This window comes from Dipodomys merriami, unplaced genomic scaffold, assembly GCF_024711535.1.
Source record: "Dipodomys merriami isolate MVZ:Mamm:240054 unplaced genomic scaffold, mDipMer1.0.p SCAF_137, whole genome shotgun sequence".
In the NCBI taxonomy this organism is placed as follows: domain Eukaryota; kingdom Metazoa; phylum Chordata; class Mammalia; order Rodentia; family Heteromyidae; genus Dipodomys; species Dipodomys merriami.
In genome coordinates, this window is record NW_027202682.1 from 3,036,761 (window position 1) to 3,049,631 (window position 12,871).

Sequence of the window (12,871 nt, forward strand, 5' to 3'; positions counted from 1 at the left end):
TTAAAATATATGTGTATTTCTGAATGAACTATACAGCAATGTTCTGATCATTCGCTATTTTGTAGATATTCTCATGGAGGCTTAAATTCATAGACTTCAAAGAATTCCCACATGGAGGAGAGTATGGTCTTCACTGGCAAGAAAAAAAGTATCAAAAGTATAAAATAACTCAGTAGCAACCAGAACAGCATGCAAAAAATAGACATTCTCTCAAAGACAAATATTTCCCTTTTAAAAAGAAAGCTCAGAACTGAGAGCTACTTTATCAGTTATACAGCCAAATTCAGCACTATAGGTCAGCAAGAAGAGGACTGCTGGCCACAATCTGAAATTATATTACCATCACAATCAAAAGTGAGTCTAAATGGTTTTAAAATGCTGGGCAGATGTTTTGCTTTTATTCACACAAGGCATCTGAACATTACAGAAGTTAGAATCATAAACATCATTTTCCAATAGAGGAAAACAATATAGAACAAAGCATTGATGGCCTAAAAGGCAGCTTCACTCGTGACCAATTCTCCCCTGGAAATCCCAGGGTCAAAAAGTAGGAGGGGTAGAATATGCATAGACTTTAGTGTTTGTCCCAAAGCACTGCCAGAAAAACTAGAGAATCCAGCCTGTTTATTAAGAGGAGGAAAGGACATGGCCCAAGGCCTCATTTCATCATCTCTCAAATGAAGGCAGTATAGATGAAGGTGGTACCATTTATGATCAAAACTCTAGCCATGGGTAAAGGACCTTACTGCAACAAACTATTACCTTTGTTCTCCCTAGAAAGCTTAGAAATTCACTTTTCAGCTATAAGAACCTAGATGACATTCTGCCTTATTTGATGAATATGGAATTGCAAATAAGTACTTCACATTATTTGATGATAATGTGCATCTGAATTGCTCAAGCTAGCCCTACTTTACTGTACAGATTATCTGTAGGAGTAATTTAATAGATAAAGTTTTCAAATGCAGATTGTTTTCATTACTGTACCAGCTTACATAAACAACTGGGGTATCTACAGATAATCCCTGTTAGAAAAGATGCAGTTACTTCAAACTTTTCAGATTGGAAACAAGTGAATATGTAACACTATACACCACTTTATACTTTAAAATTTCACTTGTTAAAATGATTGAAATAGTCTGTAGAATTTTCTAATGTTTTAAATGCCCAAATAGTTAAAAAAAAAAACTATTCATAAGAATACCAGTGTGTGTATAAATAGCCAAAATTGAAAATAAAACTTTAAGCAATTATCATGTTCACACAAAATTGGGCCACTGTTTTCTTTGAATTACATCATGTTGATCTACTCAAGTACAGCATTCTAGAGAACTCAAAGGTATGCTGAATTTTGTGAAAAGAATCCTTTATAGGTTACAACTCCATTTTCATTTTCACTCAAGAAAAACATATTCCTCTGGTTTAGTAAAAAGTTCTACATAATAAAATTGGACATTTCAGAACTGTGAAGAGGTTCAGTGTTTGCACTCAATTGATGACTTCCTCTGAAATGGCAGTAATGTGCCTTTATCCTATCAATTCTATTTAGTTTTAATTGCTGTGAATGTACACAGCCCAGATCTATACAAATCAGCAAAGGCAGGATTCCAAACACCCAGAAATTGTGAGATCAACAGTGAATGGCCACAAATATTTAATAGAGACAGTGTAAATATGTTGTTTTGTGTGGATCAAAACTGTGCTGGAGGGGCTGGGAAGGTGGCTCAGTGGTAGAGTGCTTGCCTTGCATGCATGAGGCCCTGGGTTCGATTCCTCAGCACCACATAAAAGAAAAAAGCCGGAAGTGGCGCTGTGGCTCAAGTGGTAGAGCACTAGCCTTGAGCTGAAGAGCTAAGGGACAGCACCCAGGCCCAGAGTTCAGGCCCCACGACCGGACCCAAAAAAACCCCAAAAAACCCAAAAAACAAAACTGTGCTGGGGGGGCTGGCTCATGGGGCTGGGAAGGTGGCTCAGTGGCAGAGCACTTGCCTTGCATGCATGAGGCCCTGGGTTCGATTCCTCAGTACCACATAAGCAAAAAGCAAAAAGCCAGAAGTGGCACTGTGACTCAATTGGTAGAGCACTAGCCTTGAGCTGAAGAGCTGAGGGACAACGCCCAGGCCCAGAGTTCAGACCCCACAACCAGACACACAAAAAAAACAAAAACAACAACAAAAAACAAAAAACAAAAAAAACTGTGCTGGGTAACACAGTAGTAGAGGCAGCAAATACTATGGTTTATACATTACATAATGGTCTTCAAAATATATATGGTTATTCCAGTGGACACTGCACAATCTGAGGCTATCAGGGAAGAGGCTGTTGTTAATCTGGGTAAGATTAACTTTGATTCACTATGGGATATGCTGAAAGTCTCAGGGATAAAAAACCATAAAAGGTGGGCCCAGAACTTCTGGTAATGTGCCGCTGTCACCTACACTTGTAATGGGAGGGATCCCATTGTGAAGGGAATATAATTTTTTTTTTTTTTTTTTGGGTCCGGTCATGGGGCCTGAACTCTGGGCCTGGGCGCTGTCCCTCAGCTCTTCAGCTCAAGGCTAGCGCTCTACCACTTGAGCCACAGCACCACTTCCGGCTTTTTTCTTTTTGCTTATGTGGTGCTAAGGAATCGAATCCAGGGCCTCAGGCATGCAAGGCAAGCGCTCTACCACTGAGCCAACTTCCCAGCCCAAGGGAATATAATTTTAAACTTTATCATGATGGGTTAGGATGTTAACAGTGGCAAAGCACTTGCCTAGCAAGTGCGAAGTCTTGGGTTTGGTCCTTGGTACCAAAAAAGAAAGGACAAAAGAAAGAAAGAAACAAACAAAAAAATCCACTTGGGGCTAGGAAGGTGGCTCAGTGGTAGAATGCTTGCCTACCATTCATGAAGCCCTGGGTTCGATTTCTCGTACCAAAAGACAGGAAAAGCTGGAGTGGAGCTGTGGCTCAAGTGGAGTGCTAGTGTTGAGCAAAAGCAGCTCAGGGACAGTGTCTAGAACCTGAGGTCAAGCCCCAGGACTGGCCAAAAAAAAACAGAAAACCAAACAGCCCACTTGTTTTGAAAAAGGGGATGTTCAAACAGAAATTTAACTGCTTGTTTTCATCAAGGTCAGAGAGGCTATACCAGTAGAGATGCCTCTGAACTATGCTGGAAACTAGAGGACCAAGGCTTTATCATATTTTCTGGAAACATTTTTGTGTCTACAGTTTCTTTTCTTTTTTTTTTGGTCGGTTGTGGGGCTTGGGCACTATCCCTCAGCTCCACAGCACCACTTCTGGTTTTCTGGTGGTTTATTGTAGGTAAGAGTCTCATGGACTTTCCTTGCCTGGGCTGGCTTTGAACTGTGATCCTCTGACCTCAGCCTCCTGAGTAGCTAGGATTACAGGCGTGAGCCACCGGCATACGGCTCTTTTCTTTTCTTTTGGTCGGTCGTGGGGCTTGAACTCTGGGCCTGGGCACTGTCCTTCAGCTCTTCAGCTCAAGGCAAGCGCTCTTACCACTTGAGCTACAGCGCCACTTCCCGTTTTCTGGTGGTTTATTGGAGATAGGAGTCTCATGGTCTCTCCTACCCGGGCTGGCTTTGAACCGCGATCCTCAGATCTCAGCCTCCTGAGTAGCTAGGATTACAGACGTGAGCCACCAGCGCCCGGTTCTTTTCTTTTCTTAATATTTTTGGGAGTTATTATCAACAAAGATTTTCTTTAAAGATTACAAGAATTTAAAAATTGGAGGAAAAAGTGGCGCTGTAGCTCAAGTGGTAGAGCGCTCGCCTTGAGCTGAAGAGCTGAGGGACAGCGCCCAGGCCCAGAGTTCAAGCCCCACAACCGACCAAAAAAAAAAAAAAAGAAAGAAAAAAAAATTGGAGGAAAAATAATCTCACAACTCCAAACTTGTAAGGCCTGTGTATATACATTTGAGTGAATAACAAAGGCTCTTATTTTCTAAACTATTAGGATATATGCACCTACTATGACTCTGAACTATTAGCATATATACACTTACTATGACTCTGAACTATTAGGGTATATGCACTTACTGTGATTCTGGACCATAGGTATATGCACTTAATGTGACTCCGAACTATTAGATATATACACTTACTGTGAGTCTGAACTATTAGGTATATGCACTTATAGCCCAAACAAGAGCAGAACAGCCAAGCCATTAAACCTTGCTAGTGATATTTATTATTTGTAGCTTAAGACAAAGAACAGATGCAAACCCCCCTCTTTGTCACATAAAGATTCCAGCTGCCAGTTCCCAAAATAGTCTTGATGCTATTGAATTCAAATTCATTGCCTGGACTTCAGAGCATGAAGCCCTCGTGCTATGGTAAAGTGTGATCATAGCACAATGGATACAAATGACTTTAATTTTGAAAATAATCCCGAAAGTATAAAAAATGTAGTTTTTATATATTATTATTATATATATGGGGAATAGACAAGAACAAATTCAACTTTCACTCACCTAAGACAGGAAGATCTATTCTATTCTCTAGTCACCTTCACATTCCAAAAAGATGAGAACTGTTTTTCAAGCAGGCCTACTATTCTCAAAATCCTGAAATAGCCATCTTAAATGTATTTTTTTTTGGGGGGGGGTGAGGGAGGAGGTCTTACTATGTACCCTAGGTTGGCCTCATATCATAAGCCTCCTAAATATTTAGATTATAGGCATGAATCAATAGGAGGGCTATTCTTTTTTTTCAGCTTTGAAAAATTGCTGTTTTTATATGTATTTTAACTAATTTTATTGCTATTATTAAGTTATTATACAGAGGGGGTTACCATTTCATACATCAGGTAATGAGTACATTTCTTTTTTTTTTTTGGTCGGTCATAGGGCTTGAATTTAGGGCCTGGGTGCTGTCCCCTGAGCTCTTCAGTTCAAGGTGAGTGCTCTACCACTTGAACCACAGTGCCACTTCCAGTTTTCTGTTGGTCAATTAGAGATAAGAGTCTCACGGACTTTCCTGCCTGGGCTGGCTTTGAACTGTGATCCTCAGTTATGAGTATATTTCTTTTTGGAACATGTCACCCTTTTGCCAGGTTTTCCTTTCCTGTCCCTGCCCACAAGTTGAATAGCTCCTTTTCCACATAGTGTCTACTGAGTACCCTGCCTGCATTTGTTCATCCTTCAGGAGAGTTATTACTTCCTCTCCCCCCCCCCCCCCGTCAGTCACGGGGGCTTGAACTTGAGCACTGTTCCTGAGCTCTTTTGCCCAAGGCTAGCACTCTACCATACAGCTCCACTTATGGTTTTCTGATGCTTAATTAGAGATAAGAGTGTCATATACTTTGCTGCTTGGGCTGGCTTTGGACTATGATCCTCAGATCTCAGCCTCCTGAGTAGCTAGGATTACAGGCATGAGCCACTAGTTGCCTGGCTTGGGATAGCTCACAGAGTTCTATTTTAGAAAGACTGTGGTTTAGGAATGAGTATACCTAATCTAACAGTGCAGCAAGTGGTTCTGATATTAAAATTTTACACTATAAAAGTATCTGAGTGACCAAGAAGGACCGACACTGTGGCACTTTTCATTGCAACTTTTGCAAATAAATAATGTACTCAGTCTATAATTACAGGTCTACCTGTATCTTAATCTAACCTCTTCCTTGAACCTCTTAGTGCAAAAAATTGCTTTATGCTTACCTATTCTGATAGCTGTAGTAGGCTGCATCTCGAGGAATTGTACACAGCTGCTTCCCATAGCAGCACAAAGTCTGCGGGGAAAATTCATACTGCAAAAACAAAGGAGAAAAAAACATATTCCACTTGCTATCCTGAAATGTTCTGGTTCACTACAAGAGTGAAAATTCAGCTAGTAATTATTTGCTAGTTTATTATGTAATTTTCTTCATAACTATTTCAAGACAGTTTTGGATTAAATGTGACAAATTAGTGTAGCTTTGCCTCTAAGTGACAAGAGGTACAGAGACACAAAATGGGCCAGTGGCAGCCAGAAAGGCTTAACTCCAGGCCAGCCCAGTAAACACCTATAGCTTTGATCATGAGATTGCTTGAGATATGTCACAAGAGCCCAAAACAGCACCTGAGACTTTCCACCCATACTCTTGTAGTCAGAATATGAAGTATCCCATCTTAGTTTAACATTCTCTTGAGTAGATTAATCAGGAAATTTCAATTTCCAGAAGAAATGAAAACTGTACCTTGCGTCCACAGCAATATCCAAGGGACTGCATGACAGGGTCAATTTCTTGCTCAAAGACCTCTGCAAGTTTACTGCAAAACTTATAGACCCGGGACGTCTTACGATTATATAGCCAGGCATTGTTGAACATTAACCAGACATCATCCACATACTGCCAGGGCTCTTGGTACTGCCCTGTATCCAGCTTCCGTTTGATGGTAGAAAGGTCCATGGGGTTCTTCACAATGTCAAAATAATCCTTAAAAACAAAACAATCTCAGTCTAGTGCAAGGGTGGGGAAGCTTTGCTCTGCTAAGAGTCATTTGGATATTTCTAACATTGTCTGCGGATTATACAAAATTGTCAACATAGGCAGAGGGGCTGCAGGCAGCTGAAAAGCATACCGAACCTAGTCATCTATCGCATCCTGTATCAAATGACTTCATGGGCCTTATATGCATAACCCTACCTTTGTTCTAGTGGAGCCATTGTATTTCAAATGCCAGCCTTCTCTAATACTTTATCTTAAAAACATAATGAAAATAGAAAGTAACTGAACAATTTTCATTCTTAATAGTAAAAAATGGAATTGAAAAAAGTAACATGTAACATTCCTCTGATTTGACATATTAAAAATGGCAACTGATATGCTCAAGTATGATTAAAGTACTTCAAAGACAAAGTTAAGACAAAGTTAAAAAAAAATTGTTTATTTTAGGCTGGGAAGGTGGCTTAGTGGTGGAGTGCCTGCCTAGTATGCATGAAGCCCTGGGTTTGATTCCTCAGTACCACATAAACAGAAAAAGCCATAAATGGTGCCATGGCTCAAGTGGTAGAGCACTAGCCTTGAGCAAAAGCAGCTCAGGGACAGTGCCCAGGTTCTGAGTTCACGCCCCAGGACTGGCAAAAATTAAAAAATAAATAAAGGTTTAATAAAAACATTTTAGGGCTGGGAAGGTGGCTCAGTGGTAAAGCGCTTGCCTTGCATGCATGAAGCCCTGGGTTCGATCCCTCAGCACCACATAAGCAAAAAGCAAAAAGCCGGAAGTGGCGCTGTGGCTCAAGTGGTAGAGTGCTAGCCTTGAGCTGAAGAGCTGAGGGACAGCATCCAGGCCCAGAGTTCAGGCCCTACGACCAGACCCCCCCCAAACACAAAAAAATTAATGAATATTTTAATTCCTTGATTTAAAATAAATTTATCAGCATGTATTTCCACAGATTCACTTTGGTCCAAACAAAATAAATGCTATTTATTTATTTATTGCCAGTTCTGGGGCTTGAACTCAGGGCCTGGATGCTATTATCCCTGAGCTGCTTTCGTTTAAGGTTAGAACTCTTACCACCTGACCTATAGCACCACTTCTGGCTTTTTCTGAGCAGTTTATTGAAGATAGAGTGTCTCACAGACTTTCCTATCAGGCTGCCTTTGAACTCTCATCCTTAGATCTCAGCTTCCTGAGTAGCTAGGATTACAGGTGTGAGTAAACAATGCCTGGCTAATAAATGCAATTCAAAGATTAACACATAGTTGTGAAAACTTTAGCTCAACTGTAGAGCATTTTTCTGAGGCTTGGTTCCCAGCACAAAAACAAACCTAAGGAATACTACTGATCAGTAGAACCTATGGGATCTATATTGTTTTTCAAGATTTCCTAGCGTAGTAAACAGAAATTTACAAGTATCTCATAATTAAATTTCTGGAATTTTTTTTCTTTTTTGTACCAGTACTGGGGGGCATGAAGTCAGGGTCTAGGTGCTGTATCTTAGCTTTTTCCCTCAAGGCTAGCACTCTACCAATGAGCCACTCCTCTATTTCCAGCATTTGGGGGATCAAATGGAGATAAGAGTCTCATGAACTTTCCTGCCCTGGATGACTATGAACCATAATCCTCAGATTTCAGTCTCCTAAGAAGCTTGGATTATAGGCTTGAGACTGGCTTTTTTTTTTTTTTTTTTGGTCAGTTGTGGGGCCTGAACTGGCCCTGGGCGTTGTCCCTCAGCTCTTTAGCTCAAGGCTAGAGCTCTACCACTTGAGCCACAGTACTACTTCCAGCTTTTTCAACTTATGTGGTGCTGAGGAATCGAACCCAAGGCCCTCATGCATTGCAGGCAAACACTACCACTAAGTCACCTTCCCAGCACCATGGCCTTTTTTTTTGGGTGTGGGGGAGTGCATTATTTTTGGTATGGAACTGAGGCTTGAACTTAGGGCCTGGACACTCTTTTAAGTTTTTTTTGGTAGGTTGTGGGGCTTGAACTCTGGGCCTAGGTGCTTTCACTCAGCTCTTTAGCTCAAGGCGAGCGCTCTACCGCTTGAGCCACAGCGCCACTTCTGGTTTTCTGGTGGTTTATTAGAGATAAGAGCCTCACGGACTTTCCTGCCTAGGCAGGCCTTGAACCATGGTCCTCAGATCTCAGCCTACTGAGTAGCTAAGGTACAGGCCTGAGACACCAGCACCCGGCTCTTTTAAATTTTAACTCAAGGTTCTTCAGCTCCACTTCCAGCTTTTTGAGATTAGTGTCATGGATTTTCTTGCCTGGGCTGGTCTCCAACCACAAGCCTCAAATCTCATCCTCTTAAGAGGAGAGCCACCTAGCTCAGCTAAATCTCACAATTCTTTGCCTTACTCAAGATCCCAAATGTAAAACAAGACCTGAAAGTTATGGACTAGAGGGGAGGGTGCTGCACTTGAGCCATAGCTCCATCTATGTTTTTTGCTTGTTAATTAAAGATTTTTGCTTGTTAGTTAGAGATAAGAGTCTCATAGACTTTTCTGGCTGGGCTGGCTTCCAACTGTGATCCTCAGATCTCTGCCTCCTGAGTAACTAGGATTACAGGCATGAGCTACCAGCACCTGGCTATAGTTTTTATATTAGGAGAAAAATCTTCAAACCAAGATTATTTTAGCCAATTTTTAAAGATAAAACAATGGATGCTCAAAACTATACCAAACTTCTATTATATTAACTTACTGGAATTCCTAGGAGCTGGGGGTCTACAGGCTGCCGAAAAGGTAGGGACTCTGGGTCCTGTCGATAGAGCGCTTCTAGGGTTGGCATAAGTGCTTGGCGTAGCTCCTCAGGTTTAAAAACTGCAGAAAACAACAACAACAACAACAAACAGAAAAAGATATTATTAGGTAGTAAGTGCTCAAATCTTTACAGTATCACATTTAAAATGGAAGCCTGGGTTGAGGGTGGTGGCTCTCATCTCTAATCCCAACTACTCAGAAAACAGATAGGAGGACTGACTGCAACTCCAAGGGGTGGGGGAAAATTCAAGAGATTCCACCTAAACAGAGAAAGCTGGGAATGGCAGCAAGTGCCTAACAAGCCAGCTAAGGTGTGAAGAAAAGGAGGATAATCGTCTAGGTTTAGTTCACTTAACTCAAAAGTAAGGGCAAAAAGGGCTGGAGGTGTGACTGCAGAGAAGAGAACAGGCCCAGCAAGTCCTAAATCCTAAGATCAAACTCCAGCATAAACAAATAAATAAGCCATTTAAATGTAAATAAAAAAGGCCAAGTAGTCCATTCAGAATGATTCCAAAGCTCCCAGGCAGCTCTCACTCATTAGAATCTAAAGTGTTATTTAGGGATTCTGAAAATATAGTAATGGGTTTTTGTTGTTGTTGTTGTTGTTCCTGGGGTATGAACTCAGGGCCTAGGTGCTGTCCCTGATCTTCTTTTGCTCAAGGCTAGTGCTCTACCACTTGAGCCACAGCACCCCTTCTGAGTATTTTATTGGAGGAAAGAATTTGTGGGCCAGACACCGGTGGCTCATGCCAGTAATCCTAGCTACTCAGGAGGCTGAGATCTGAGGATCATGGTTCAAAGCCAGCCTGGGCAGGAAAGTACAAGAGACTCTTATCTCCAATAAACCACCAGAAAACCGGAAGTGGCGCAGTTGCTCAAGTGATAGAGCTTGCCTTGAACTGAATGAAGAGCTGAGGGACAGCGCCCAGGAGCAGAGTTCAAGCCCCATGACCAACCCCCAAAAGAGAGAAAGAAATAGAATCTGTTGGACTTTCTGGCTTCTAACCACAGTTCTCACATCTCATCCTTCTGAATAGCAAGGATTACAGGCTTGAACTACCAGCTCACAGTGTAATGGTTTTAAAAACTGCATTCAGGTTGGGTGCTGATAGCTCACACCTGGAATCGTAGCTATTCAGAGGCTGAGATCTAAGGATCGAGGTTCAAGGCCAGCCTGGGCAGACAAAACTGTGAGACTTTTTTAAAAATAATTTTTATTGTTATTATTAAGATGTTGAACTGTGTGGCTTTTATTTCCAATTAATCAGCAAAAATATGGGAATGGAAGTATGGCTCAACTGGCAGTGTCATCCTTGAATGAAAAAGTCAAGATTGAGGAAGTGGCCCTGAGTTCAAGCAAAACTCAACAAAGCAAAACAACTCCATTCACATCAAGGCTGGGGAACCAAAGATACAGTTCTCCAAGTGTGTATGGTTCAGAGAGCATTAGAAAATCTCTGTGCTGTCCAATGTGGTACTCACCAAGCCCTACTGGTAAAATTCCAATGAATCACAAAAGTTTTACACAAAATAAAGTTAATTCTGTCCATTACTTATTTTACTTCAAGGTACTTAGAAACTGTATCAGACCCTTTCTGGAGCACTGTGGTAAGATCAAAATTATTTCCCTAATGCTAAAATGTAGTATGTTAACATTTTGAACAGATAGAGCAAATGTAATGGCAAATAGTCACTAATATCTTCAAAAATGAAGAAAACCAAGGATACAAGCTAACACCACCAAATTCTACTTGAAAACTCTTACATTTTTTGTGGGCCCCTATACTCTGTACCCACAAGAAAAACAATGCTAGCCTGATAATTGAGAGCATCCTTAACGATCAGCAAATTTCAACCTCTGACAGGTACTTCTCACTCTGTAATGGGAAAACATGTGCACTGGTGCTGTGCACAAGCTGGCCTTTGAGCTGATACTTGTGCCAGCACTAGGGCTAACAGCTGAAGGACCTGCAAAATGTGCAAGAGCAACAGATACACAACTCTGATTATTCAATTATGGGGTATGCAGGTATTTCCTCAAAAAGGAAATAGACAAGGAAAAGTAAACCTGCATCTGCTACACAATCTATTTCTCAAAAATACTGTTTGGGATGGGAAGGTGGCTCAGTGGTAGAGCGCTTGCTTTGCATGCCTGAGGCCCTGGGTTCGATTCCCCAGCACCACATAAGCAAAAAGAAAAAAGCTGGAAGTGGTGCTGTGGCTCAAGTGGTAGAACACTAGCCTTGAGCTGAAGAGCTAAGGGACAGTGCCCAGGCCCAGAGTTCAGGCCCCACAACTGGACCCAAAAACAACAACAACAACAACAACAACAACAAAACTGCTTGTTTGAAGAGACTGAGGGTGATATTAAGGAATATGGAGGGCTTTTTTGACATCACAGGGTGTAAATGTTAACACATGGAAAAGAAGCCCACACTCTATAGTTTGCTCAGGGATTCCAGAGAGCCATTTTCAACTCTAGGAGAATGGAGGCAAGAAAGATAAAAAAGGGAAGTAGAATCAGTTTTGACTTTCAGTCTTTGGTGTGGAGGTGCAATACAGTTGTAAGTTACAGAAAACACCACCTACTTTTTTTGCGTGGCTGGGACGGGGATGTTGACTGAGAGGCTGCGCCGTTAGTGCTATTCTCCTCTTCTTCCTTAGCTTCCACTTTTACTTCAGGTTTCTTCTCCTCCACTTCCATTGGTTCTGATTTCTTCTCTGCATTGTCTGCTTCTTCTTTAACTTGGGAAGATCCTTGTAAATCCTCCTCCATCATCTTGAGAATCACAAATGACAGATGAGTATCACAAAGATCTATACCTAAATTAGCTTTTCTAGGCTCCTAAATCCGTATGGGCTTGATATGCCTTCCCCCAGTTAGGTTATTTATCATTTCTTTTCTCTTCCAGAGAATGGAATCAATTACTTGTTGTCCACTGAGTCACTTCAACACAGCACCAAGGCAATTACAGATCTAATTTAAAATGTCAAAATATTTTACATGTGCATTATAGTCACATATAGATATTGCTAGCTTACAATACGAATATTTTTGAAATTTATAGCAAGGATCAAAAGTCCCTCTTCAGAGGCAGGTGTGGTATAAACACAACAAGTAGTTTAGACTTTGGCTAACTGGCAAGCTTACATGCAGACGTCCCCACACTGGTTCATAAGCACAAGGCTGACAAAGCTGCTCAGTTTCCATAAAAGTCAAACATCTAGTTTAATTTGAAATCTCATGGTTTTTAGAATATTGTGGAGGCCAAACATATCCAGGCTGGATGCAGCAGCTCACAGTTTGCCAATGTTCAGCTTCTGCCAGAGGTTAACTAGCAAATGAATCCATCACTCTTTCTTTTTTTCTTTCCTTTTTTTCTTTCGGTCATGGGGATTAACTCTGGGCCTGGGCGCTGTCCCTCAGCTCTTCAGCTCAAGGCTAGCACTCTACCACTTGAGCCACAGCGACACTTCTGGTTTTCTGATGGTTTACTGGAGATAAGAATTCATGGAAGGGGCTGGTAAGGTAGCTCAGCGGTAGAGTGCATGCCTTGCAAGCATGAGGCCCTGGCTTCGATTCCTCAGCACCACATAAACAGAAAAGGCCGGAAGTGGCGCTGTGGCTCTAGTGGTAGAGCACTAGCCTTGAGCTAAAGAGCTGAGGGACAGCGCCCAGAC

General features: G+C 41.5%; 1 protein-coding gene across 1 annotated transcript in view; it reads right to left on the minus strand.

Annotated features, from left to right (window-relative positions):
• Positions 1-12,871, minus strand: part of LOC138825499 (histone lysine acetyltransferase CREBBP-like) — a 130,790-nt gene that overhangs the window by 27,154 nt on the left and 90,765 nt on the right. Inside the window, exons 16-19 of the mRNA XM_070020143.1 lie at positions 11,780-11,969; positions 9,132-9,250; positions 6,178-6,417; positions 5,660-5,748 (exon numbers count right to left, since the gene is read on the minus strand). Coding sequence (XP_069876244.1) covers positions 5,660-5,748; positions 6,178-6,417; positions 9,132-9,250; positions 11,780-11,969 — 638 coding nt within the window. The remainder of the gene's footprint in view (positions 1-5,659; positions 5,749-6,177; positions 6,418-9,131; positions 9,251-11,779; positions 11,970-12,871) is intronic.